The following is a 25,062-nucleotide window of genomic DNA, read 5'->3' on the forward strand; positions in this document are numbered from 1 at the left end:
CATGGTAGTAGAGCTTCAGCCTCTGGGAGTCCAGAATCCCGAGTCCAGACCGTCGAAGCAATGCGAACTTGAGGGCCTTCACAAGTTGCATATATTGGACGGGTCTGTGCATAAGAGTCCCCTCATGTGCAGCACTCGATGCATAAAATAGAGGGTATTCTCTCTAGGTCAAGATATACCACCCGGACAACTTCAGAATCTGTACCATGCATGTATGACTTGTGCAATCTCAACACAGTTATCCGTAAATTTGTGCACTATGAAATTTAGAACACAGGTAATGGAGAATTCCACCGCTTCACGATAGCAGCAGTGGCAGGTTAGCCTCTCCGCCAGCAAACTGTAAACTTTATTCCAACTAATGCATCCGTTTTGAGTTTCTACTTCTCCTCCTCTTGGTCTCATGTTTCCTTCAGCTACACGTCTACGGAGCACGGTATCACGAGCACAAACTGCAGACCTGCAACCTCTGTTGCGGTTCGGGTTCCCAAATAGAACAAAACGAACAAAACCAAAACTTTAGGAATCCTTCAACACAAAGCTGCATCCCGCCGGAAACTGAGAACACACACCCACACCAAGTCCAGACTCCCAGAGCACACACACCCTTGTCTGCAGCAGAAATGCCCGAGGCTTAGCTCCATTCTTCACAGTCGACTGAGCCACTCATGACTCGGGATCTCGACCCTCCGAAGCCGTCCAGCAAGATCTGAATGATTCATTATCTCTCCCTCCCATTCGCCTGTTCCCCGTCCCCCTTTCCAAGCCTTTCCAAGGCACAACCTATCCGTACGATTACCCGATCCCCCCGACCGCGAAAAGAATCATACCATTCCCCCCCCTTCTCGCGTACCACCAAAAAAAATCCTCCTGCTGCCCAGAGCTCCGCTGTCGCTGCATTGCTGGTCCCTCCTCAGGAAGCCTGTCACCTGTCATTCTGCCGCTCAACCCCTTGTACTAACAGAAAGAGGACGAGAACTGGACTGGTCCGGCAATCGGCAAATGCTCCAAGAGTCTAACGGGCTTCCCAAAGAAAGAAAAAGAGGCCCCGAAAGCAAGGAGGGGCCCGGCCGCAGAAGAAACCAGCAAGGGGCCCGACCATCACCTTGCCAATCCCGGATTCCCAGACAGCTACTCCGCCCATATTCCACTCCGTGCTGATCCACATACTTGACGGTCGTACGGTACGGGTAGGCAGGCCTATGCCTCTTGCCCGCTGGCGCTCGATCACGGGCAGCACCGGCTCTCTGACCGAGCCGAGTCTGGCCTGAGGTGGACCTCCGGTGACCCGGCACCGATACCAGCCCCCCACCCCCCTTCTCTCTTCCCTTCTCCCCTGCCATACCATCCTGCCTCCGCTTCCGCGTCCGCCCCCCACGCTGGCCTTAGAAATTCCCATGGCCTCCGATGCCGTCAACCACCCAAGTCCCGCAGGCTCCGTGGCTTCATCGGTGACCCCCGGCCTGAATTACAACAATAATAAGCGTAGTGCTCCGGACCACCCAAGCCCGGCGGGCCCCGGGAATGCCGAAGTTGTCACTCCCGCCGGCGCCGGCACGTCGCCCGCTTCTCAACCACCCGGCGATTCAAACAAGAAACGCCGTGTCGGTCCTGGCTCCAGGGGCGTCGCCAACCTGACGCCGGAGCAACTGGCCAAGAAGCGCGCCAACGGTGAGCACAAACTTCTCTCGCTCACCTACCCACTCATCTCATGCCTCACTGCACACATGACTTTCTCGTACTCCGTGATCTTCACCTTCCGTCCCATTTCCAGCATTCCTTCGAAACTAGTGCTCGCTGTCGTCCTCACCACCCCCTGTTCACTCACTGCACACCACCCTCGCACACATACATCCTTCTCCACAACATTGACTGGCTCCTCCTCCCCCCTTTCCCACCTCGATGACGACACACCCGCTAACCGAAGTTCCCATCGGCCCCGATCAGACAGGGAAGCCCAGCGAGCCATCCGCGAGCGCACAAAGAACCAGATCGAGAACCTGGAGCGCCGTATCCAGGAGCTGACCTCCCAGCAGCCCTACCAGGAGCTGCAGGCCGTCCAGAGGGCCAAGGAGGCCGTCGAGGCCGAGAACGCGGACCTGAAGCGCCGTCTGGCCACCTTCATCGCCTCTATCCAGCCTCTCATCTCTGCATCTCCACCGAGCCAACGTAAGTTCGTTATGCTCGGGGCAGACGTATCTTTGACTAACACCATATCAAACTCAGCGCCACCGCCGCCGGCAGACCCGCACCCTGCCGTCTTCCCATCTCCAAGCGGCAGCTACTCTCAGGTCCACCAGCACAACGGGCCCATCTCAGCACACAATGCCTCAACGCCCAACAGTGCGGCCTCCCCGGCCTCCATCGACCCGACCGCCGGCTGGCAAACGACGCCCAACGGCAGCGGTGGTGGAGGAGGAGGAGGTCCTGTCTCGGACCTCTCCCCCCCGAACCACATGTACGCCGCGAGCAAGATGCTCGACCAGCAGCGGCAAGGGCTCCGCCACGGCCTCGACCTCGGCCCGGAGCGTCTCGGTCTAGACTTTCTCCTCCTCGACCAGAACGCCCGCGTCGGCAAGATCCAGAGCGGCGTCAACGGCGCCCAGGACACGCCGAGCTACAACCACGTGCCCATGAAGCACGACTGGACCGGCGTCGGCCCCGTCACACACAGCCGGAGCCCTTCCCTCAGCGGGCCGACCGTCCACACCCCGCGATCACAGGTCGACTACCCTCAGCAGCAGTCGCAAGGACAGCAACAACAACAACAACACCAACCGTCATCCTCTGCTCCCCCAGAATCCCGAGCCCTAGGCCACCACACGGCCGAAGTAAAGAACTGCGGCCCAACCTGCCCCCTCGACAGCCTCCTCCTCGACTTCCTCCACGAGCGCCGCCAACGCGCCGCAGACGGCCTCTCCACCCACGAGATCATCGGCCCGCGCTACCCCTCCGTCCTCTCCCTCCTCAACCCGGCGAACAGCAAATACTCCCACCCGCTCTCCAAAGTCTTCACCGACATCCTCGCCACCTTCCCCGACCTCTCGGCCCTCCCGCAGCGCGTCGCCGTCCTCTACATCATGTTCCTCATCATGCGCTGGCAGATCTCCCCCACCCAAGAAAACTACGACCGCCTGCCCGAGTGGGCGCGCCCTCGCCCCGCGCAGCTGTTCACCGAGCACCCGGCCTGGATCGACCACGTCCCCTTCCCCGCGATGCGCGACAAGCTGTGCCGCGACTATAACCCGCGCGAGTACCTCTTTGACAACTTCTTCGTGCCCTTCACCACGACGCTGAGTCTGAACTGGCCGTACGAGGAGACGGATACGCTGCTGCAGGTGCCGGAGTCGGATGAGGTGCTGATTAACCCCGTCTTTGAGCGGCATCTGCGGAGGCTGGAGAATTGGACGTTGGGCCAGGCTTTCAACCAGACGTTTCCTAAGCTGAGGGAGACGTATAATTTGAAGGAGTGAGCTGGTTACGGTTTACGGGACTCGAAAACTACATTGTGGTTTATTCTGGTGCAAGTCTACGAGATGACGAGAGATTACTTCTCGGTCTTAAGGATTATCTTGCCCAACTCTCTTTGCACTTTTCACTCGGTATATAGGGGTCTTTCAAGGCTTTTTAAGGGAAAGGAGGGAAAATGGTTTCTTTTCCGTGGCGTTCACGTGAGGTATATATCACCAATACGGCGTAGCTTTTTGGCACCAAGTAAAGGCAGTCATCATGAGTCAAGCCATATTGCTTGGCTTACCTTTTCTATCTCACCAAGGAATCAGGGTAAGGAAGGGGGGGGCTTTTCAAGGTACAGACTGCGGCGTACGGGAGGTGGATTGGAAAATTAACACGGCATTCTTATCTTCCACATGTACACAGTTGCTCAATCTATGGGAGACGTTCATCAATCGTAGCTCTTGTTACCTTTCTTCGTGTTGATATTGTGTCCGTACCCCAAGACCTTTCGAGTATGACTCCCGTAGTGGCTGACATTCATGTTATGACAGAAGGCTTCTGGTATGGATCCTAGTCGAATTCAGGGTGGTGGTGGTGTTGTTTTCGTGGGCTGTCGCTCGGCGAGGTTTCACTTCTTCTCTTCTCATGCCTCAATAGACGCCGTCCTTCACTGAACATTCGAGGCCGAGGGGTATAGGGGGTCGGTCTCGCTTGCGGCTATTTCTTTCCCACCGGTCCTTCGTCTTCTACATTGCTGTTTCTTTATGCCGCAATATCGCGGGGCCGTGTCTTGTTGTTCTTTTCAGAGGCAGTTATACTGATATCACATATAATACAGCTTGAGACACACAGACCAAGAGCGAACTTGGACTCATTACAGGCCGGTAAATCACAACATCCAGAACTCAGATACTAATCGTCCATCTGTTCTTGAAAAGAAGCAGGCAATTCAACAATGAGGACCCTATGCAACTGAAGCCGAAATGCAACAAAACACCACCAACTTTCCACCAATGCCATCGACAAGCACACATATCAGAGCACATACATCGAAAAAACACATCTTCACAGTAGTAAAGCTTATCTTCCTCCTAAGATATCCATAGCTTTGTGTATGATTAGTGAATCATACCTAGGAGATCATCTTATGGAAGCGGATCCCTGCTCTCATAGAGGTCAACTGGTGCGGAATCACACACGGTCCATACTAAGAACCCCCTTTATTCACAATCCGTATAGAGGCTGCAGACCTCCACGAGGAACCCCTTTCTCTGCTCCTCAAGCACTTCCTCCTTGATTCTTTCCCTGAGTAATTCCATGACTGTCAAAAACTCTTTGTGGACTGAGAGACCCCTTCAACCATCTTCTCTTCCTACGCAACAAAAACACCAACAAAGAAGGGTCATCACCCTCTCCTAGGTAAGTCTCCCACCAGCTCAAAATCCCCATCCCCTGACCTCTTCCCTCTCGGCAGACAAGAGACCAACAAACGAAGTATAGAGACTATTCTAACCATCTCAAAAAAACTCCAGAGCAAAACCAACCATGGCAGAAGAACCCACAATCGTCTTAGAGACACACATCTACTCGAACCCGGCAACCCTCTCCTTCTCGCCAGGCTGGACCAGAAGCTTCCACCTCCGCCTCTCCCCCTCAACAGCCACGAAATCCCAACTCCTCTCCCTCGTCCGCGCCTCCATCGCCCGCCTAGGCCGCGCAGACCCCATCGTCGAGGCGCAAATCACGCTCTACTGGACCTCCCGCACCGGCCGCGTCGTGTCGCTCCCTGGCGACGGCGGCGGCAGCATGGCCACGGTCACGATGCCCGTGTGGCAGCAACGGCCTCCTCCCCACCTAATGACCTTCAACGTCGGATACCCCGCGCTCGTACAGCCTTCTCAGCCGCTGCCACTACCGCGGATGACCATGGACCCTCCGATGCCCTTGGCCATGACATGCTCCAACGGCGTAAACTACCTCCACTCCTACGGCAACCCTGCTATGCAGCAGCAGCCTGCGTACCCGGCCATCGTCCCCGCCGGACAGCAGACTTGGATCATGGGAGGCGGTCCGCCCCAGCTCAGCTTCGTCAACGTAAACGTGCCCACCTCTAACATCGGTGGTGGTGGTGGTGGTGGTGGTAAACCCGTGGTCTCAGACGTCATAAGAGAAGCCCGGCTAGACAGAATTGCCGAGGCCGTGCTAGGCGGGATGCTGGAGTGGGTTTGTGGACCTACGGGGCTCAAGTTGATTGTCGTTGTTGATGTCGATGGGAGGGACGTTGTGCCCGTTGTTGTCCCTGCTGCTCCTGTTGCGGCTGCGGCTGTCGCCGGGACTCCTCCCACGCCTGTGGCGGCTTCCCATTCTTCTTCCCCTGCAGCTACCACACCCGTCGCTCCGGCTTCGCCCACATCCGCGCCGGCCTCGCCTGGCCCTGCTACACCTCCTCCTCCTCCTCCGGCGACTTCCTAAGGGTGGGAAACGGGTATCTTGGCTTTTACACACTAGGAAGCGGTCAAGGGGGGAATAATGATAGGCAACAGCATGGAATAGAAAGGACTTGCTGCCAGGTATGAAGCAGAAGCTCGTCCATAACGACCCCGTATTGATCCCTGGAGGGAAGGAAGTGTGATTATCAAAGAAGGTTTATACCTCAAGTAGCAGAACTCCGAAAGCTACTCCAAAGGTAGAGAAAGACCAAGTGAAAAAGTATAACCCAATGGTTCAAAAGTCGGTCAGATTCAAATCGTAGCTTGGAAGGGGGGAACAAATAGAGGGTTTTGGGGAGGTACCCGGCGCCGACTCTTCGTCGACATTGACATCTCTCGGTCATGTCGATGTAGGAAGATCGGATTCCTGAGCTGGCGAGCAAGCTTCCTTACCAAGGTAGACCGTATCCTACATTGCAGGTAGTTGGGCTGTACCGTATGGACCAAGCTCGACATGTTTGTTCTATCGTCGACATGATCGCCCCTGACTTCACCTAAACCATCAGCAATAACGCCTCAAGAGACCATCAACATAATGTATTTAAAAGCTGTTCTGACGGCTGCTCTGAAAGAAGTACCACGAAGGCCGTGTCCATGTTGGCCGGTAATCTGGGAGCTCGTTGTCCTATCCAACTCTCCACCTCACTTCAACACTCATCATCAACCCCCAAAGCCCCAACCGAAAACATCTTCAAATTCGGGCCCACGCCCGCAAACAAACTCGCGTGCCGGCGCCCAGGCATCCTCTGAAACTGGCAACTCTTCACCGGCGTCCTCGCCTTGACGGTATCCACAGCAGGACACCGCAACCTCCGCCCAGATAGCAGCGAATACATTCCCACCCGCCCATCATCGTGCGCGGCGGCAACAACGCCCGAGTCGACATCAACATCCCACCCGAAATGCATGTGCGCCTCGTTCCGGAAACCCGGGAACTCCACAACCGGCCTCGTCCCGTTGGGTCTTGTCTTACGGTACCGGAGATCGAACAGTGCCATCTTGGATCTCGGCCCCGCGGCGAGGAACTGGTGCGGGTTCACGGCGCGCAGGTGGGCCGTGGCGCCGACGGGGATGTTATCCCACTCGGACCACTTCACGCGCAGGTCAATCAGCCTGACGTCACGGTTGCGGCCGCCGGCGAGGAGGACGTTTGGGTTGGAGGGGAGAAAGGTCTGGTCGAAGAAGTCGCCTTCCGCTGGGCCTGGGCGAGGGCGCGGCGGGCCGAGCCAGTGGATGCGCTCGTCCGAGGTGAGCTTGAGGAGGCCGTATGAGGTGCCGATGATGCAGTTTAGGGAGGAGGAAGAGGGCGGCGCGGGCGTTGTTTGGTTTACGACGCCTTCGCGACGGCCTGTGTTGAAGGAGATGTGGCGGAGGTTGTTCGCTACACGTGGTCTGCGTTAGAAAGAAAGGAGTCAAAGGGGAAGGGAGGCATTACCTCTGTCAAGTAACCAGAGAGGTCGGTCATCATTGGGAGCGGATTTAGGGGGAGAAAAGAGGTAGATGTCGCACGTGTTACTTGGCTCGCGGGATGTAACCATTATGCGATGCGAGTGTGGATGATAGTTGATGGATGAGATCTGGGGACAACCTATCATCTCGTGACGATGTGACAGTCGGCGTTCAGGACGGCTCGAGGCATCGGTGCTAAAGGATATCCTGCTTTCATCAGTTTCTGCTCTGAGCCGCACAGATGTGTAGGTAGCTCACCTGTCATTGTCATCCGTAGGGATATATGATCCTATCAAAGTCTCCTCGTCCAAAGCTATCAAAGTCAAAACACAAACTCGCAGTCGCAATCTCGGAAGGGCCTCAAACTCACTTGCATACGCAACACCAAGCCCTGTCTTTTCATCATCGCCGCCAACATAGAAACAGGGGATATTCGGGAAACTCTGCCTCGCAAAGCTGGGCACGAACGGCACCTCGCCCTTGTCGACGAGCCCCCGGGCCCATGCCGCCGCAGGAACATCCTCGACGCCGAACGCACCATCGACGCGCAGCCTCGCCCTCTCCTCACGACGCACGCCGAGCTCGACGTCCAAGACGCCGCCGATGAGCGGGGCCCGTAGCGCGGCGGATCGGACAATGTGCCGCTTCAGCCGCTCCCGGCGGGCGGCGACGGCCTCTGCCTCGCGGTGCTGAATCTTCCGGCGCTTGACATTGTCGGCGGACCAGGCGGCGGTCTGCGGTGCCGAGGCGCCCTTTTCGATTTTGAAATATTTGTCCTTTTCCTCATCTAGAATGGAAATTTTCCCAAATCAGCCGTCGGGTCCATGAAGGGTACGGTTCAAGTGAAAGATAGACTGAGTGCTCAAAGGAAGGTTGAAAGAACTAAGACAGATAGAGTGGTGTAAGACTTGAGGAGGGCGTGTAAGTAGTACCGTAGTAATACCCGGGGATTTGCATTCGCGGCTGAGGTGCCATAATGGTTTTCCGTCCGGGGTTCGGTCCGCCGCGATGGCTACGCGGTCTCGGCTCCGAGGCAACAGTAAGAAGCCTGTCTTGGGTAGGGATCCAACAAGATGAGAGGTCGAGCCTCGAGGTGGTTGGAAAGGCCAAGAAATCCCAGATATTTGGAAGATGGGCTGTCCCAAAGGGGAAAAGGATAAAGAAGAATTATCGGCACTAGCTCCGTCTCGGACTCAAGATCTAGACAAGGCTCAAGGCACAGTCGAACTGACTATCCAAGAACACTGTGAACGATGCTCCTGCTTGCGGGATGGTGTGCTTTGTTCGTGGCGGGAGTGGGTGTAAGTGGTCAATCTGCACGTGTGTTGGGGGGCAGATGTGGATGGTCCGGGGAGGGGGGTGGTTCAGATATGCGGGATGGAATTATGCATGAGAAACACCGGTACGATATCGTATCGCCGTGACGATGACAAAGAGGATTGGATATTGCGAGTTGGTGATGGGCTTGGTTGGTTGTGTGGGTTGGGTCAAGGGTTGACGATGGCGTCGGTGGCGCCGAGTATCAGTGTGAAGCAGTTCCTTTCCCCGACAGAAAGCAGGCGGAATGGAGGGCGGAAGCAAGGAGAAAAAAAAAAAGATGGAAAAGAGTGGGGGGTTGGGAGGCGTGCGTTTGTCGTCCGGAGCCGGCAGTAGGAACCCACTTTCGCGGTGAATACGCCGTTCCTTCCATCCTCTGAGAGTGGCAGCGTCAGGTCGTTTGGTGTGTCACACCGCATGATAGAGGCCACTAACCTCGCTGATTCTGCGGTGTAATCACTGAAGCCGCAGTGGACTCGAGGCAAGCTAAGGCGCTAGATTCGACACCCCACCCTCCCAAATGCCGCCGCCGCCGTGTGCGGGGAGGACCGATTCAATGCTTCAACCACCTCATCCACCACCACTACCTGCTGGTAAAAGGGCAGAAATTTACAGCGAGATTCGACGCTAAGGTAAGATAGCTTCACCATTACCTTAGGTTGTACATGTCCGCGGCTGATCTGGCCCATCAATCGCTAGAATCGTCGGCCGGCGTCAAGCTCCTCGGACACTCCAACACATGCAGCCTGGGAGTACGTGGTTGAGCTTGTAGCCCCCGGCGAAAATAACGGCTGAACCGATGACTTGGCAATTCTTGACACCATCCTCTAGTACGCCGAGTCCAAGATATTCTATCCAAGGTACCATCACCATAAGAAAAAAAGCTTGGCCATGATGGTATGCGTGTCGTATGCTGAACTAAGGTACCTGACCTGCCTGCCTCAGACGGCTCCTCCGATTGAGGGGAGAGGAAGCTGCTCGCCTTGTAGTCCGATATACCGCGTCTTAGCCCGCCCAGTGCCGTATTAGTTGCTGTGCTCAGCGATGGCAAAGGTTTACCAGCAGCGTTCCATGGACTGATGCTATACGGGTCCAAGCCTTGCCTCTATGTAGACTCTGGCTAGTGACGTTGAGATACTACCGGCTCGATTCAATCTTGGTATGCTTAGGACTGCCCCATCTCTCTTGTTAGTCTTTTCACGGTGTCGATTAAGTCTCTCTTCATGCACTGTAACCGTGACCTCTAAATGACATCGCCTTGTATCCAATTGAACCTGAACCTGAACCATCGTGAAGTCGCTAATCCCACTCAACAACGCAGACTGAGCGAATGCCCTTACCTCAGCAGCAAGCAATTGGCACAGCTACTTATAGACTAAACCAAGCATCCAAATCCAACGTCCACCACACGCTGGACAAAGCTTCGCTATGTACGGATATGTTCAACGATAAGTACGGATCTCCATGCGGTACGAACAGCACCTCTCTCCACTCAAAAGGCCCCATCAGCTCCAGCTCCAGCCAGCTGCAGCCCGCCCCTCCAAAACCTTGCCCCTCCAACCCCTCACCTCCCAAATCCAGACAGCTACTCCCTCCAAGCTCCCTCTCTCTCAACATCCTTCCACGCATCATCACCACACAAACCTCGAAAGCTCCCCTCGAAGAGATTGCCCTCCATAACCCTACCTCCGACATCACACACACCTACCCACCTCACCAAGAAGCCCAACATGGTCTACACCCTCACCGTCCACCTCCACGCAAACGACCACCCGGACTCGGTCGAACGCATAAAGGCAAAGCTCATCGAGGCCTCGCGCGTCTACTCAAAGGACCGCGAGACCGTCAGCTGGTTCGTCATGCAGGACGTCCACGACCCCAGGTCCTTTACCATTGTCGAGCGCTTCGAGACGGAATATGTAAGGATCCCCACGCATACACACATACATACACCAACTTGGAAAAGCCTCGCAACGCCAGCACTCCCTCCCTCCCTCCACTTTCAGTGTCCTATGCTTGACAGATTCGCTGATCCGTTATCCTCCCCCCGTGCAGAGCCAAAAGTACCACCTCGAGAACCCTTACTGGAAGACCTTTGATCCCTATGTTGTGCCATTGCTCGACCGCTCCATGGACCTGAGAAGACACGAGGAGCTGGATACTTCCAAGGACGTTGTCGTGCCCCAGTAAGGTAGACCACGTGACTAGATAATTCAAATTATTGCTCCAACAAAACCACAACCTCTTGATAACAAGTGCCCTGTCACTCATACACGTACATGTAGATGTATCATTGGAGGATTGGGGCAGCAGACCATGTTGAGGGTAGAGAACACGACGAGGACACTGACACGCCAACAATGTTATTGACTACCATTTACACATGGACAAGCAATGCATGGGACATGTAGTTTACTTGATTTAACGATTTGTATTAGGTCTATCAACGCACTAGGGTATACCCCTCCTCTCTCGCTCCAACTCGATCACAGTAATTACCGATGAAGTTCATCGTACAATTTTAAACATAGAGAAAGATGAATTTCGTGGGCACAAGTCCACGTCTCCTCCGGTCTCAATAGGGGCCAGATTCAACAGGCCCAGGGAGATCATCCCGCGGAGTCGACGGAGCATTGTAACGGCGCATGTAGCGTCGTAGTCAAGCCCGACTCTGCCAAGAGATTCCTCTTTACTGCGACTTCTCGTGCTGGGTGGAGACACGCTGCAGGGAGACGACTGATGAAACGGTTAGCCGCTGTTCTGTAACAAGGCACATACTGTGGGGTAGATTGGGGGATATAAAACTTACCAAAGTCCTCGAGCGAGCGCTGCTTCTGGTTACCCTTGGGGGACTTGCCGTGCATCAGGTTGTCGAAACCGGTGCTGTCCTGGAGCATGTAGTATACACCAGCGCAGACGCAGAAGACACCGAATGAGAAAATCCAGATACGGACGACGGCAACAATGGAGGTCTGCTGACCACCCTCGAAGAAACCCCAGATACAGAAGCAGGTGGCAAGGATATCGACGACCAAGATGGCGCCAGACAGCTGCCACGAGGGGATAGAGGACCAGAAGGGACCGTTGGCACGGGTGATGAAGATGAGCCAGTTCTCGGTAAGGGAGACCTCAAGGAAGACAACCTCGTCGAGGTTACCGAAGTTCTGGATGATACCACCGTTGGGGTGGGCGTACATGGTGGTGACAGTGATCCAGGTACCGACGGCAAGGACGATACCGAGGAGGACGGACATACCCCAGAGCTTGGGCAGGTTCCACTTGACGGGGGACTTGGAGAAGGGGGCGTTGTCGTAGGCAATGGCCAGGGTAGCGATATCAGCGAAAATGGCAATGAAGACAACCAACTCAATGTTCAGAGAACGGTTGAGAATGGCAATCCACAGACCAAGGTAGATCTCCAAGTGGATGGACAGGGCGATACGGTAGACGACGTAGGCGTACATGCGGTGGAAAATCTGGCGGGAAGTCTTGAGGGCGTCGATGATGGCACCAAGACCGGGGGCAAGGAAGACAATGTCGGCAGCGGAGCGAGCGGCGTCGGAGGCACCCTCGACGGCGATACCAGTGTCGGCCTTCTTCAGCGAGGGGGCATCGTTGACACCGTCACCAGTCATGGCAACGAGGTAGCCACGCTGCTGAAGAATCTCGACGACGTTGTACTTGTGCTGGGGGAAGACCTCGGCGAAACCATCGGCAGCCTCAACGAAGTCGTAGACCTCGGAACCGGGCATGTCACCACCGCCACCGAGACCAAGACGCTCAGCGTTGTAGATGTTGGTGCCGAGACCGAGCTGGCGGGAAGTCTCACGAGCGATACCGACGGCATCACCAGTCAACATCTTGATGGACAGACCGAGAGACTTGGCTTCGTTAACAGTGCGGGCAGTGTCGTGGCGAGGGGGGTCAGAGCAGGGCATGATTCCGAGAATCTCCCAGGCACCGTGGTCACCACGCTTGCGAGCAACACCGAGAGAGCGGAAGCCACGGGTGGCGAACTCAGCAACCTTGTTCTTGTAGGCCTGGTCAATCTCCTCGGGGATCTCGTGGTCCTGCTCGACGGTCTTGAGGACGAAAAGGGGAGCACCCTTGACGCAGGTAATGCGCTCACCAGCGGGGGACTCGACGAGGGCAGTGACCTTCTTGGAGACGGGGTCGAAGGGGAAGAACTCAATGACCTTGTACTTGGACAGGACAGACTTGGCGCGGGGGTAGTAGCGGAGCGACTTCAAGAAAGCCTTGTCGATGGCGTCCATACCCTTCTTCTTGCGGGAAGCGGCCAAGCAAGCAGTAAGCATGAGGTCCTCGGGATCAACACCGGCGACGGTGTAGGGCTCGGCAAGAGAGAGCTTGTTCTTGGTGAGGGTACCGGTCTTGTCAGAGCAGAGAATCTCGACACCAGCCAGGGACTCAATGGCGGACAGCTTCTGGACAATGGCCTTCTTCTTGGCGAGGTAAGCAGCACCGACAGCCATGGTGGTGGTGACGACGGCGGGAAGACCGACGGGGACACCGATAATGGTAATGGCGAGGGTGAAGCGAAGGATGTCGACAATGCCGTTGGAGCGGTAGAAGGAAGAAACCCAGACGATAAGCAGAGTGAAGATGACAAGGACCAACAGAATGGTACCAATGCCGTTCAACACCTCAGTGAAGTGACCAGATCCAGCGGAGGCAGCGTTGACAAGGGCGGCAGCGCGACCGACGAAGGTGTTGTCACCAGTGGCGGTAACGATGACGAAGGCCTCACCACGCTTGACAGCGGAAGAAGCGTAGCAGTTGTCGTTACGGTGCTTGTCGACGGCGAGGGACTCACCAGTGATGGCGGACTGATCAACCTGGAGGAAAGCATCCTCGGTGACAATGCGGCCATCAGCGGGGATAATGGTACCCTCCTCAACCTGGAGGATATCACCGGGAACGACTTCGGGGGCCTCAACCTCCTTGAGGGTGCCGTCACGGAGAACGACAGCCTTGAGAGCGAGAGTCTTCTTGAGTTCGGCAACAATCTGTAGTGGGGGCAATTAGCAATGTCATCTCGGGGCACCCTTGGCAACGCGTGCCAGTGGTGTGGGGCGGTGTCGACTTACAGATCCGGCCTGGAATTCCTGAACGAAACCGACGGCGGCGTTAAGCAGCAAAAGACCGCAAATGACACCGAAATCGACCCAATCCTCAAGACCAGCAGCCAGGACGGCGGCAGCCTCCATGACGAATTGAATGGGACCAACGAAGAACATGAAGAACTTCAGGATAAGGTTCTCCTTCTGCTCAGCCATCTCGTTGCGACCCCACTTGCGGCGGCGGTTGATGACCTCCTGCTCAGTCAGACCGAGACGAGTGTCAGTCTGGAGCTGCTCCTCAGGAACAACACGGCCCATGCCAGGGGATCCTTCATCTGTTGGGACGTTAGCAAGCCGTCAATTGAGATATTAGGGAGGTGAGAGAGCATCTATTCTACAGGAGCAATGGCAAGCGCCATCGTCTGCCTGTAATACAGGTGCTTATCTCGAGCCTGAGGAGACGTACCCTCTTCTTCCTCGTCGACGTGACCGTCCTGGGACTCAAGGTCCTCAATCAGGGCGTCAATGTCCTCATCGTCCTCCTCGTCCTCGACCTTGGGGTTGGCGGCCGGGGGCGCATCAACGGGGCGTTCCTTCTCATCGAACTTGTGGCTCTCAATGGGCGTGCTGAGAGCAGGGGCCGCGGCGGCGTGTGAGTCGGCCATTGCGGTTGTAGTGAGACAGACGAGCTCTGCTCAAGCTTATTATGCGCGAATAGGTTGGTTTTGTTGTCGCGGATAGGAATTGATAGGTAAGATAAGTCCGAGGGAAACGGCGAGGTACTGCTTGTGCTTCTTCGTAGGGCGGGCCTAGGAATACTGAATTGGTTGAGATCGCAGGGTAGCGCGTAGGAAAAGGTGATGAGGGGGAGAGTGGAGAGATGGAGGAGAGAGGTTTGAGCACCACACGAATGTGAAGGGCAATCTATATAGGCAGCCTTCGTGGGTGATGGAGGAAAGAGAAGGGGAAGAGGCGTTCCGATGAAGGCGGGTGGAAGCTTCGCTACTTAAGAGAAACGAGCCGTGGGTAGGAGAGAGGCAGACACGAGCGGCAGGAGCAGAAGCAGACGCAGCAGCAGCAACATCCAAAGCAAAGCAAGAACCAGACCAGACCAGAAAGAGGCGACCACTGACGGGGACGTGGGTGTGGATGCAGGCTCAAGTGTGGGCGTGGATAAACGTGGGCATGGGCGTGGGCCATGGATCATGGATGGGCGTGGGACGGGTGAGGGCGTGGAGCGAGTGAGCGAGCTATCCGGCCGACTGCACTTTCCTACCTTGCGACCCAGAAGTTGAGAGAGAGAGGGAAAAAGCCAATCCATCCCAATCGGGATCCCCACTACGTGCCCGCAAGCGACGGTATTAGTCCGCCCACGGCAACAGCGTGCGAGAAAGAGAGCCCAGAGAGAAGCGAGGAAAGAGCGGCGCGACATGGACGGCGACAGCGGTAGCGACGCGGCAAGGAAGGTAAGGTCGGGACAGACATACGTACCTACCTTAGAGGCAAGAGCATCCTGCCTTTCTTTCTCCCGTCTTCAAGGCCGGGCAGTCGTCACAGGCTCCAATGGTTACTCACCCAATTACTTACCTTGGCTGCTTGGGCCGGGTTCCTAAAGGTTACCTTACCTCATCTCTTACCTCACCTTACTCACCCCAAGAGAATATCTGCGGTTTCGCCCCAGCAGGTATCCGTACGGGGAGCTATTCGTAAGGTAAGCTTTAGGTGAAGTGAGGTAAGGGAAAACAGGACCTCACTCACAACGGTGCAAGGAAGGTGAGGTATGGTCCAGGTTCAAGTCTGGCAAGGTACCTTTTCACGCTTGGCGAGGTCGCGGAGAAAGCAACAATAGCTGGAGAAGCTACCAGCATCGGGATCCATTGATCGGTTCATGGTACCTTGCGGCCCCAGTACTCTCCCATATTCGTGACTGCCCCCCCCCCCCCAGCACTGAGCAGCAAGCGGCAACAGCAACAACAACAGAGAAACAAGAACAACAGTAAGGTACCGGGTTCGTGAGAGGAAAGGCACTCCAGTCAACCTTACAATTACATGGGCCGCCCCTACGGATACAACACGGTAAGAACGAGGATATGCGCTGGAGTGGACAGGGCCAGAACCGGACGATGTCAGGATCCATTATTCAACCTGGCCCGAGAGGAGGACCCATTGAAAAATCATCCATCCTTACCCCGTATGGACGATGGGCGATACTTTGCGCTGGAGCTATCAGAATAAAGTATTGGAGTACATTGGACTGGGGGGGCAAGATACAAGGAATGCCCACAGTACGAATTGAGTTTGGCCTCGACGGTATCCGTACGATTGGAGAAAATGTGCACAGCATATTTGGGATACGGCGGCAATTGGGGCGAGCAATGGGGGAAAATGGCCGCAAGCAGAAGAGAGAATTTCCCATGTGTGACGCGCAGGGCGATTGATGAGTGAGATTTATGAGCGCAAGAAAAAAAAGCAAGTTTGGCACCAACACGGACCATTAGCCAAGCCAGCGTAATCTTGTGCAACACCACTTATTACGGAGTACCTCACGCCAATCGACTTTGTCGAAGGCCTGAGCCTAAGCCTGAAGACTTCTCAGTTGAATGACATTGAACTTTGCTTCCTTTGCGCGTCGCACTGCACCGCAGTCTCTTCCCAATCTGCTGAGCCATTGAGGTGCGGTGCGGTTACGCGGATGGGATGGCACATGAGCAAAGCTCTCAAGAGACAGAAGCTGGGACGTGCAAACACACCACAGACAGTACTGGGATCCCTGCGTAGACACTCGCATCCTCCTTTGGATGAGCTCAGTGTTGTTGCTCTCCCACACACACAAGCCAGTACAGATAACAGTGCGAAAACAAGATGCACAATGTAATCTCGCAAGTAAACAAAGTACAGTGCCCCACATGGACTCGCCGGGCTACGGTTCCCAGGACCAGGTATCGTGCAGGTTTCCCAGGTGCAGACATGGGGGGAAGGCAGGTACCTGGGTAGAAGAAGTGGGCTGCAGGTGCAGCGTGTGGCCCAGATGTGGGAGCGAAGTGGAGACCTCTCAAAGTGGGAAGGTGGCCCAATTTTCGTTTTTTTTTTTTTTCCTCTTCCTTCCTCTGCGTTGACTAAGGCGCACTGGGCGAATTGGCTTCCTGCGCTACCACTTTTTTTTTTTACCCTCCGTTCCATCTCACTCATTGATCTGGCTCTTCCACGCCCCCCGCCAATCCGAGCTTCGTCACTGGCTCGCTGACCATCGGTGATACCTCGCTCATCAACCATGGATAGCAGAGCACCATACCTGCGTAGCAAGCAGAAAAGGTGTGCATGCCTTAGAAGTTTAGCACCACCTTTCCGCGGGCTTGTGGGGTCGCCGACATGTCGGGCAGGGTCAGAACCGCACATCCACACATCAGGCCAGGACGTCAGGTACGTACAACCTTACACATCGCTACCTTGTCCATGTGGTACCTTGTTCTGAGCTGACTATCAAGATGCCGCGAAACCTAAGCGCATTTGTAGGTAATCCTCAGGTAAGTTCGTCTTCGTCGCCCCGTACCCGTTGACATCCGCTCATCCGTACCGTTGCCTGCTTGCTGCTTCACTATTGGATTGCCCGATTGCTGAGTGCTTTTTTTTTCTTTCCTTCCAAAGGGTGCTTCCGCTTCGTTTCCTTCCTGGGGTCTCCGAAGCCGCCCAGACATTGGCCAAATAGGAACAGAGGCTTGCGCGATTTTTCGAGCCGTTCCATGGCATCAAATGACGACACTGCTTCCCAGGGCCCAAACACGACAACGACAGGCGAGCCGCGACAGACAGACAGGCCGGGCATGGACCGTGGACATCCATGGATTACAGTATGGCAGTCGTCGTCGTCGTCGTCGGCTCTTGGTCTGTCTCGGGTTCGCCTGATGGAGCGTGCGCCGCGCTCCCCCTACCCTTTTCCACTCTTCATTGCCGCTGTAGGACTTGCGTGAACCGCATGAGCTTGGACGCTGCCGTCGAATCTTCCTGATGGATGGGTGGATGAAAGGACGATAACGCTGGCGGTCAGCACATACGAGTACACTACAACAACAACAAGTCCGGATACAACCGGTGCATGTCCCTTTCTTTTTTCGACGGCCATTAAGTGCCTCACCCGGGTCGAATGGAACAAGACGACGCCAATTGGCGCAATGGACTGCTTCCAAGTCCCACGAGAATGGTTACGCCCGGCGGTCGCGGATTGAAGTTTTTTTCTCCGTGTAATTGCAGTGGCACTCTCACCACGCGCATCAGTCATCAAGCCACGGCGGATAACATGCCGCCCTTCCAACGCGGCCTGCTAGCACTGATCAGTGAAGTGAAGGAGTGGACGAGTACGTACAAATTGTGCAAGATCAAACAATTAGAGTACGTATCTTCCCTGGCTACCTTACCTTAGGTATTATCGACATGGGATATTGCACACCCCCACACAGTTCCCAACGCTCAGCAACAGCACGGCCCTTTTTCTCTATCGTCCAGCACTCCAAGGCAAGTGGATCACAACAAGCTTTTGGCCCTCCAAATTTCGCTGCCAGTCATGAGCTTCGACGTTGGGGGACCTACCCTGCTGCTCGCGATTGAGCTTTGACGGGCTTTCTGCTCTGGGGAGGGGGCTGGGGACAACCGTCACCAACCCTGCGAGGTTGTTGCCAATCGACCAATCAAATTGTTATCAGGAAACGGCCCTTTCAAACTTTTCCCCCCCATGCTCGGCGTTGCCAGTTTCTCGTAAGCACCGTATGTGCACTGTCTCGGCGTCATACCTACTCTTTTCTTTCATCGTTCTTCTTCCAAATGGCAGTTGCGACTGAGCCGGACTGGATTGGCAAGTGGTGACTGCCTCGTTCTTTCCAAGACAGGGCTATGGAGTCAGGGACGGTGATGCGAGGCAAGTACCTACCTTACTGAGGTGAGGGTATGTAAAAGTATGGTAAGGCAGGCGTGGCAGGCACGGGTAAGGCGGCTTCCCAGGGCAGGTTGCTTGTACCGCCGGATGCGATACGTATTACCGGCCGAACCTCACCCATCTCAATCTGTCATCGTTTTGATTTTCCTTTTCTCGCCCGATGGAATGCATCAATCATCAGGCATCTTGTTCTGCAACGAGACGAAAGCGCGTACCTGTGCAAGCAGCAGCAGTCAGCGGCACTCGCATTCCTCGCCATCCAACCAGAGAGGTTGCCTCTTCTGAATTCGGCACTTCGGCCAATGCCCTTGAACGCTAGATGTGACGGGCATCCCGTCCCTTCTCAGGACATTTTCAGTGCCAGCAGCACCATGAGAGACACCAGAGCAGTCCAGGTCTCGAAAATACAGACGCTGTTCGAGGCTCTCTAGTCCCCGGCATCCGGACATGCGTGCAGACAACTCACGCACTTGGAACTTGACGGATACCTTTTCCACCTCGCAAATTTACCAGGCATGCAGCTTTTGCAAGCTACCCGCCGCTATCATCCCGCCCTACTGCAACACTCTTGTAATTTGCATTAGGCTTCTGGAGCGGCTAATCCGCAACGACTTGGTCTTGTCTACATCCGTGCTAGGGCAATCGTCGGCAGCACCACTCGTCCCGCTAACATCTCCCGCCCTTCACACAGGTCAATCCGTCAAATCGGGTCCTCCTCATTAACACGTCCACTCTTGAGCCTGAATCACTCTTTTGCCGTTGATACCGGGCGACACAGACGTAGTATTCCACGAAAAATACGCGTGTCAGTGCCCGGAGGCTGTCGAAGGCTGTTTGACGGATACGAAAAGCATCGAAGTGCGACTTGCATATCGCTCAGCCAGGCCCTGTCGCATTTCCCCAAAGTTCCAATAGAAATACCTGACGGACACCTTGGTGATCCAGTATGGGGAAGCAAGCAACGGGTGCGGTGTGGTGCGTATCCGTACAGTGCCCCCCATCGAGCCGCCTACCTTACCGTCTCTCACACACTCTCTCTCTCCACACAACAAGTACCTACCGTGGCTCCATGGCAGCGCAACCCTGCTGTGATGCTAGGAAAAGAACATCAATGACCGCCTCCGTTCTCCAGTCTAAAGAGCTCGAGGGACCTCAAGGGCCTCCAGGGCCAGAGACTGCAACTCTGTCTGGCTGAACAGGTTCAGGCTCATGACGGAGACATACGGTATTTAGAAGCTCTGTACAATCTAGGTCCGGCAGCGAGACGGCAATATGTTTTACTGTGCGAAGTGAAGACACCAGAACAATTTGGTTCACGATCCTGTCATCTTCTAAGCCGGCGGAGAATAGTCTCAAAGAGCTAGTACGACTTATCCACGTTGTGTTCGCGACAGCCAGGTACACGCTCCGAGAGGGATATCCACTGTTCACCGCACGTCGCCTGCTTACAGGGACTCCGATGTTGGCGGCACGTTGGCGGCAGAATAAACCTTCGCTGAATGTTTCTTTGCAGCATGTTTGTCGGTCCTTAGGCACACGGACCCTACGGATACTCGACTGACAGAATTGCCCTGTGCTGAGCTGAAGCCTGAAGAATGGATCGCGAACCAGAAACGATACCGGTGGCCGGGTCGGGATTGCACTGATCTTACTGCTCCAATTCCTAATCCGAGGCTGACCGCCGGCGCGCTGGCGCACGACTGATCCATCAAGAAGGGTTCGACGCCTCTACGTCATAGCGAATGGGGCGGCTCCCGTCAGATGGTCTTCTCTTACTCAGTGACCCTCGCCGTTCCGGCCGATCCGTTACCGCTCATCGCTTTCGCACCGACCTCCGATCGTGGCAGGTCGCAGAGTGGCTAATTGACGCCTCTTGCTCGACCTCGCCAGTGCTCGCCTTCGCCTCTCTCGCCATCGCGGGAATTGACGTGCTGACCTAAGCTTGCTGGGTGTTACCCCCAAGCTGATCGACGCTACAAGGGTTTCTCCGTACGAGGCGCGCTCTCGCCAAAAACCAGTTCTCATTGGCGTTGGAGCTTGGGATCGGAGCCGTGTCGGTCAGTGTTCGGTCTCGCCGTCGAAGAGGCCGGGGGATCCATAATGTACAAAGCGGTCGGTGGCCTTGGCCATTTTGCCTTCCAAACTCAAGACATCCCGAACCGCCTGGCCGTTTCCTCGCCCGGCTGCCAGCCACGGTGCCACGCAAAGGGTGGTGGCCCAGCTCCTAGAGAAGTTCGCCGATACTGTAATCTCTCACCGAGATTCAAGCACGGTCTGCCCGGCTTCTTCCACCATCCCAGCCTGCCAGGTCTTACCACGGGCGACGCCCGGGCCTACCTGAAGCCCGGGTGTTTGGTCCTGTCCTTGGGCCGGATGACAGAACCTGTCGGGCAACCTGGACGGTTGGAGCCTGGAGAAAACTCGCGCTCGGCTGGCCAAAGCTCGCCATTCAATATTGTCCTCGTGAGCTCCCCGTGGAGACTGGAGACTCTCGGCGCTCACTCACCGTCTTTGTGTTCTTGGTCGTGACTCTTAGCAAAGAGGCATGCTGAGCCGCCCACGATGAGCCATTTCAAACCTTGCTATCGTATTGGACAGTTCGATACCTCGCCCATCGTTGATCTGGGCCATCTTGGGGCACGCCGCATCTCTGCACCACTACCCACCATCACAGTCCTCGGAAATGGCCCCGGTTACCCCCTCCCGAAATCGTCCATCGAATCGCCCGTACAGATACACCTGCACTGTGCCTCCACTCCCGCTTTCTGTCGAGTGCGGGGATTTGACGGCCCTGATTCTCCCGCGCTTGCTACCATCCTAACGTGCCTAAAGCCTCATTCTGCTGCCGTTTAAGTCTACATTCCCCCCCTTCCGAGTCAGTCGGTTCTGGCAAAGTTGGAGAAGGATGGGGGGTCCTGCAACGAATCGACGCCTCCAGTGTCTTGGCCGTCGATGACATGCGCCTTTTTTACCCCAATGTCGCCTCGTTTGGCAGCTCTAAGACAAGGCCATTTCCATGTATAGTTGATCCTTCTTGGCTCATGAGTACAGCCCGCAATCTTCCGCTGAGCGTGGGAGGTCAAGACTCAAAAGATTGAGCGAGAGAAAGACCAACGGAATCGGAGTGTCCATTCTCACGGCATCGTCGCATCGATTCCATCTTGGAGGGAAAAGGTTGAACCCAAAGTCTTGGCCAGCGGCCTGGGACCTTGGCGGTTCTCTACCAACTAAACTCCAAAAAACAGTGCTGGTATTCATACGAGCCTCACATTTGGCAGCTCTCACTTGAGCTCTATTTCTTTTCTTCTCCGCAGTCCGGATAGACAGTCTACTAGTCACGCCAGTGTACGAACTATGATTTCACGAATTCGTTTGCACGTAAGACGATGCAGGGATTGGCCACAACAAACAGTCGGTCGAGCTAGGGCACGAATCCCGACTCAACTGCCAAACTATCGGCTATGGGTACTCGCGACGCCGCCTCCCTCAGCGCTCGGCACACTGAAAGCCGCTCCACGTTGCGCATCCATCCCCTACTACGTAGGCTCTAGGAGTATAGGGTCTCGACCAGAATTTCGTAGTGAGACTTCTGGACCCAGACTCGGCCGTGTAGCTTGCTGTTTGGGTGATGTGTTCCTATCGATCCATGGCCTGTGGGTGACAAGACCATCCATCCGTCTCCGGAGCCGATGGGCTTGTCAGCGGGGATTACTATGACAGACAATGGCGGAGTGGCCCCCGGATCGATAACGCACAATATTGGACGTGGATGGGATTCTCACTCGAGTCACCGTGTTACAGCTTACCAGGCCTTTTCCGTCTCGTTGCGACATCACATACTGACTGCTAATGCCAACGAGTGACGAGAAAGGCAAGCAAAGGTCTAATTGACGGCGCGTAGAACCCTGTCAGAAGAGGGCACGGTTGGCATGCTCACTCATTTGCATCATGGCACCGTCTCCGTCGATAAACCCTGGTATTTTCGGACATTAAGCTGTGGGTGAGATGGGTACCCATCACGTTTGTTTACATCTCCATCACCACAGGGGCCAGCACAGGCCAGATAGGGTTTGGTCTGGAGCTCATGTCAAATTTCGATTTGCCTTAATGAGCTGAAGTAGATCATGAGTCTGCCGATTTCCCGCATCATTTCATCCGATTGAAATTGCTCAATGCGTTCTGCCTCCACGACAGACGTCATCCCAACTCACAGGGCTGTTCCAACTTGCAACGGGATGAATGTGGATTTGAAGCAAATTTCGAGATATGGAGAATTGCGACATGTACAACATAGCGAATAGCTGCATTTCGCCAAAGTTCGTACCTGAGGGATCCGTCTAGCTGCAGCTGCGGCCAAGACGCTTCGAAAAGTTCCGGAAGCATTAGGTCAACGATGGAATGCTGTCAGACCTAAGACCGTCAACCAGCGCAGATATGCGGCCAGTGTCTGCGGCCAGCGTTGATCCGACCATCGTCTAAAGTCGGCACGACGTGCTTGACTCGACCCGACTCGCTACGGCGCTGCGGCGCGACATCGCCAGCCATCTCATTTTCTTTCCCTTGTCGGCAATGGAACGTCAAGGATAGCCTACAGCATCGCATCCAGGCGGCTGATTGCTGTCTACGAGGTCGCATGCGTACGACATGGCAGAGGTCGAGACGACATCTTGGGGTAGCAGCTGGGCGAGAGCCTGAAACAGGCCAATGAAGGTGAAACCTGAACCAAGGAGAAGAAGAAAAGCCTGCAACTGGACAGCGTAATTCTTTGTCGTTGACAATCTGAATCTGCTCTCGGTTCGCAGTTCGCCAGCCAGTCAGAGATGGACGTACAACGTCGAATCTCGAAAAAACTAGATAACCTTGAGAGCATACAGGACAGGCCAACCTGGGCGGCTGGCTGGGTCTCTGGGATATTACGAGAGACCAAAGCACCGGGAAACATCTGGTGACATTCCACACGGCACTTCGTCATCAAGCGGTGAGGGTTCATTAATGATCGTGGCCCTGGCTCCCTGTGACGGCGCTGCGTGGAGTTGCCGTTGGCTAACGATTACGGGCCGTTTCTTGCTTCGGTCCATTACCATGGGCTATGGGCCTTGCCTCTATACTCGATAGGATCAAGGGATGCCGGCGACCGCCCCCGTTACTATGAGTAACTAAGAAGAAACGGCAAAGGAGACGAGTCAGTGGCTGACTGGCTCCTCTGATTATGGTCTCATGGCCCAGAGTTCCCGCTTCAGCTCCTGCCCGGGAACAAGACCCGGTTTCTTTCGCGGTGTGTGCCGCGGTTTCCCAAGCCTTGCTCTTAAGGCGTCCCGTGTTAAGGAGCCCCATCGTGAAGCGTTAGACCGGGCAGTCTCCGTCTATCAGTCGGAAGGGTTCAGTTGGGTTCTATGTGCTCATGGGGGAGAACCGGCGATTGGCACGCCAATCCACTCCCGGAACTGACCATGCATTCTAGGGCAATACGGAGCCGAACCCTCTTTACGCGCTGCTTGGCTGGATGGATCTTGCGGTTTGATTGGGGTCTCCATCTTTTCGACTTTGAGCCGCGGCAATCCTGCAGATGCTCCAGTGTCCTGCAGAGATATCCGGTACAGGAACAGGACACTAACGGAGCTTCGCTCGACCAAACCGCAACCACTCACGATGTTTGTCCCCACATGCCGCCAGCGATGCAGCGATGCAGCCAGCACGCCAACGGCCAACAAGCAGCAGAGAGAGAGGGTTGCAGGAGGAAGAGAATTGGAGCATGCTAGCACCAGCAGCATCAGCAGAACCCGCCCGTCCGCCCGCTCTCCGTTGGTGCGTGTCCGCTTTCCGCCCTTCTAGAAGCAATGTTGAAAGCGGGTTGCTGCGGCATGGTGTGGGATGATGAGGGATGGCCGCTGCGGCCACCAATTGCGATCACCTAACTGTGTGCCAACTCACTTACCGCCTTGCCCATCTCGACAACCCACAACACCACAGGTAGTTGTCTTTAGGGGAAGGGTTCTGCTGGCAACCGGGCGGGCCACCGTAGCCTTGCAAGTTGGACCGGCGGCGGGCTGTGGGGACCGGGTACCTTGGGTATGATTTACTGATGATTAGGTGTCATGCAAGTGACCAACCGCTAGAGATCGTGTCGATTCTCAGACGGAACGCTGTGAAACCGCCATGGCCTTTGCCTTTTCCCGGGGGGGTGCACAACCGAGTGTTATTGTGTTGTTGTTTGTTTGTCGTGGATTTGGGGGACACACTATTGACTGTTTTCTTGGCTCTCCATGGCAACAGGGGGAAAAGACCAACCTCTTCAGGAAAGCCGCCGAAGGCACTCTATCCTGCGCTTGCCTGGGCCCTAGCG

At 55.4% G+C, this 25,062-nt stretch overlaps 6 protein-coding genes across 6 annotated transcripts; 4 read left to right on the forward strand and 2 right to left on the reverse strand.

Annotated features, from left to right (window-relative positions):
• Positions 1–1,397: 1,397 nt before the first annotated feature.
• Positions 1,398–3,473, forward strand: CTAM01_03409 (BZIP transcription factor; the record flags this gene model as incomplete). Its single annotated transcript, XM_060519445.1, has 2 exons — positions 1,398–2,169; positions 2,227–3,473. The coding sequence occupies 2 exons, from the start codon at positions 1,398–1,400 to the stop codon at positions 3,471–3,473; spliced, it is 2,019 nt and encodes a 672-aa protein (XP_060385651.1).
• A 1,528-nt stretch (positions 3,474–5,001) lies between these two features.
• Positions 5,002–5,928, forward strand: CTAM01_03410 (uncharacterized protein; the record flags this gene model as incomplete). Its single annotated transcript, XM_060519446.1, has 1 exon — positions 5,002–5,928. One exon carries the CDS (start codon positions 5,002–5,004, stop codon positions 5,926–5,928), a length of 927 nt encoding a protein of 308 aa, XP_060385652.1.
• A 664-nt stretch (positions 5,929–6,592) lies between these two features.
• CTAM01_03411 (uncharacterized protein) lies at positions 6,593–8,369 on the reverse strand (the record flags this gene model as incomplete). Its single annotated transcript, XM_060519447.1, has 5 exons — positions 6,593–7,326; positions 7,381–7,601; positions 7,653–7,707; positions 7,765–8,181; positions 8,327–8,369. 5 exons carry the CDS (start codon positions 8,367–8,369, stop codon positions 6,593–6,595), a joined length of 1,470 nt encoding a protein of 489 aa, XP_060385653.1.
• A 2,072-nt stretch (positions 8,370–10,441) lies between these two features.
• On the forward strand, positions 10,442–10,901 carry CTAM01_03412 (uncharacterized protein; the record flags this gene model as incomplete). The annotated part of the gene is made up of 2 exons (XM_060519448.1): positions 10,442–10,630; positions 10,767–10,901. 2 exons carry the CDS (start codon positions 10,442–10,444, stop codon positions 10,899–10,901), a joined length of 324 nt encoding a protein of 107 aa, XP_060385654.1.
• Positions 10,902–11,400: 499 nt separating this feature from the next.
• On the reverse strand, positions 11,401–14,457 carry CTAM01_03413 (plasma-membrane proton-efflux P-type ATPase; the record flags this gene model as incomplete). Its single annotated transcript, XM_060519449.1, has 4 exons — positions 11,401–11,447; positions 11,521–13,738; positions 13,820–14,127; positions 14,259–14,457. The coding sequence occupies 4 exons, from the start codon at positions 14,455–14,457 to the stop codon at positions 11,401–11,403; spliced, it is 2,772 nt and encodes a 923-aa protein (XP_060385655.1).
• A 6,362-nt stretch (positions 14,458–20,819) lies between these two features.
• Positions 20,820–21,572, forward strand: CTAM01_03414 (uncharacterized protein; the record flags this gene model as incomplete). The annotated part of the gene is made up of 2 exons (XM_060519450.1): positions 20,820–21,182; positions 21,318–21,572. The coding sequence occupies 2 exons, from the start codon at positions 20,820–20,822 to the stop codon at positions 21,570–21,572; spliced, it is 618 nt and encodes a 205-aa protein (XP_060385656.1).
• Positions 21,573–25,062: the final 3,490 nt, after the last annotated feature.

Source organism: Colletotrichum tamarilloi (assembly GCF_030869305.1).
Source record: "Colletotrichum tamarilloi strain Tom-12 chromosome Unknown Scaffold_8.1, whole genome shotgun sequence".
NCBI lineage: Eukaryota > Fungi > Ascomycota > Sordariomycetes > Glomerellales > Glomerellaceae > Colletotrichum > Colletotrichum tamarilloi.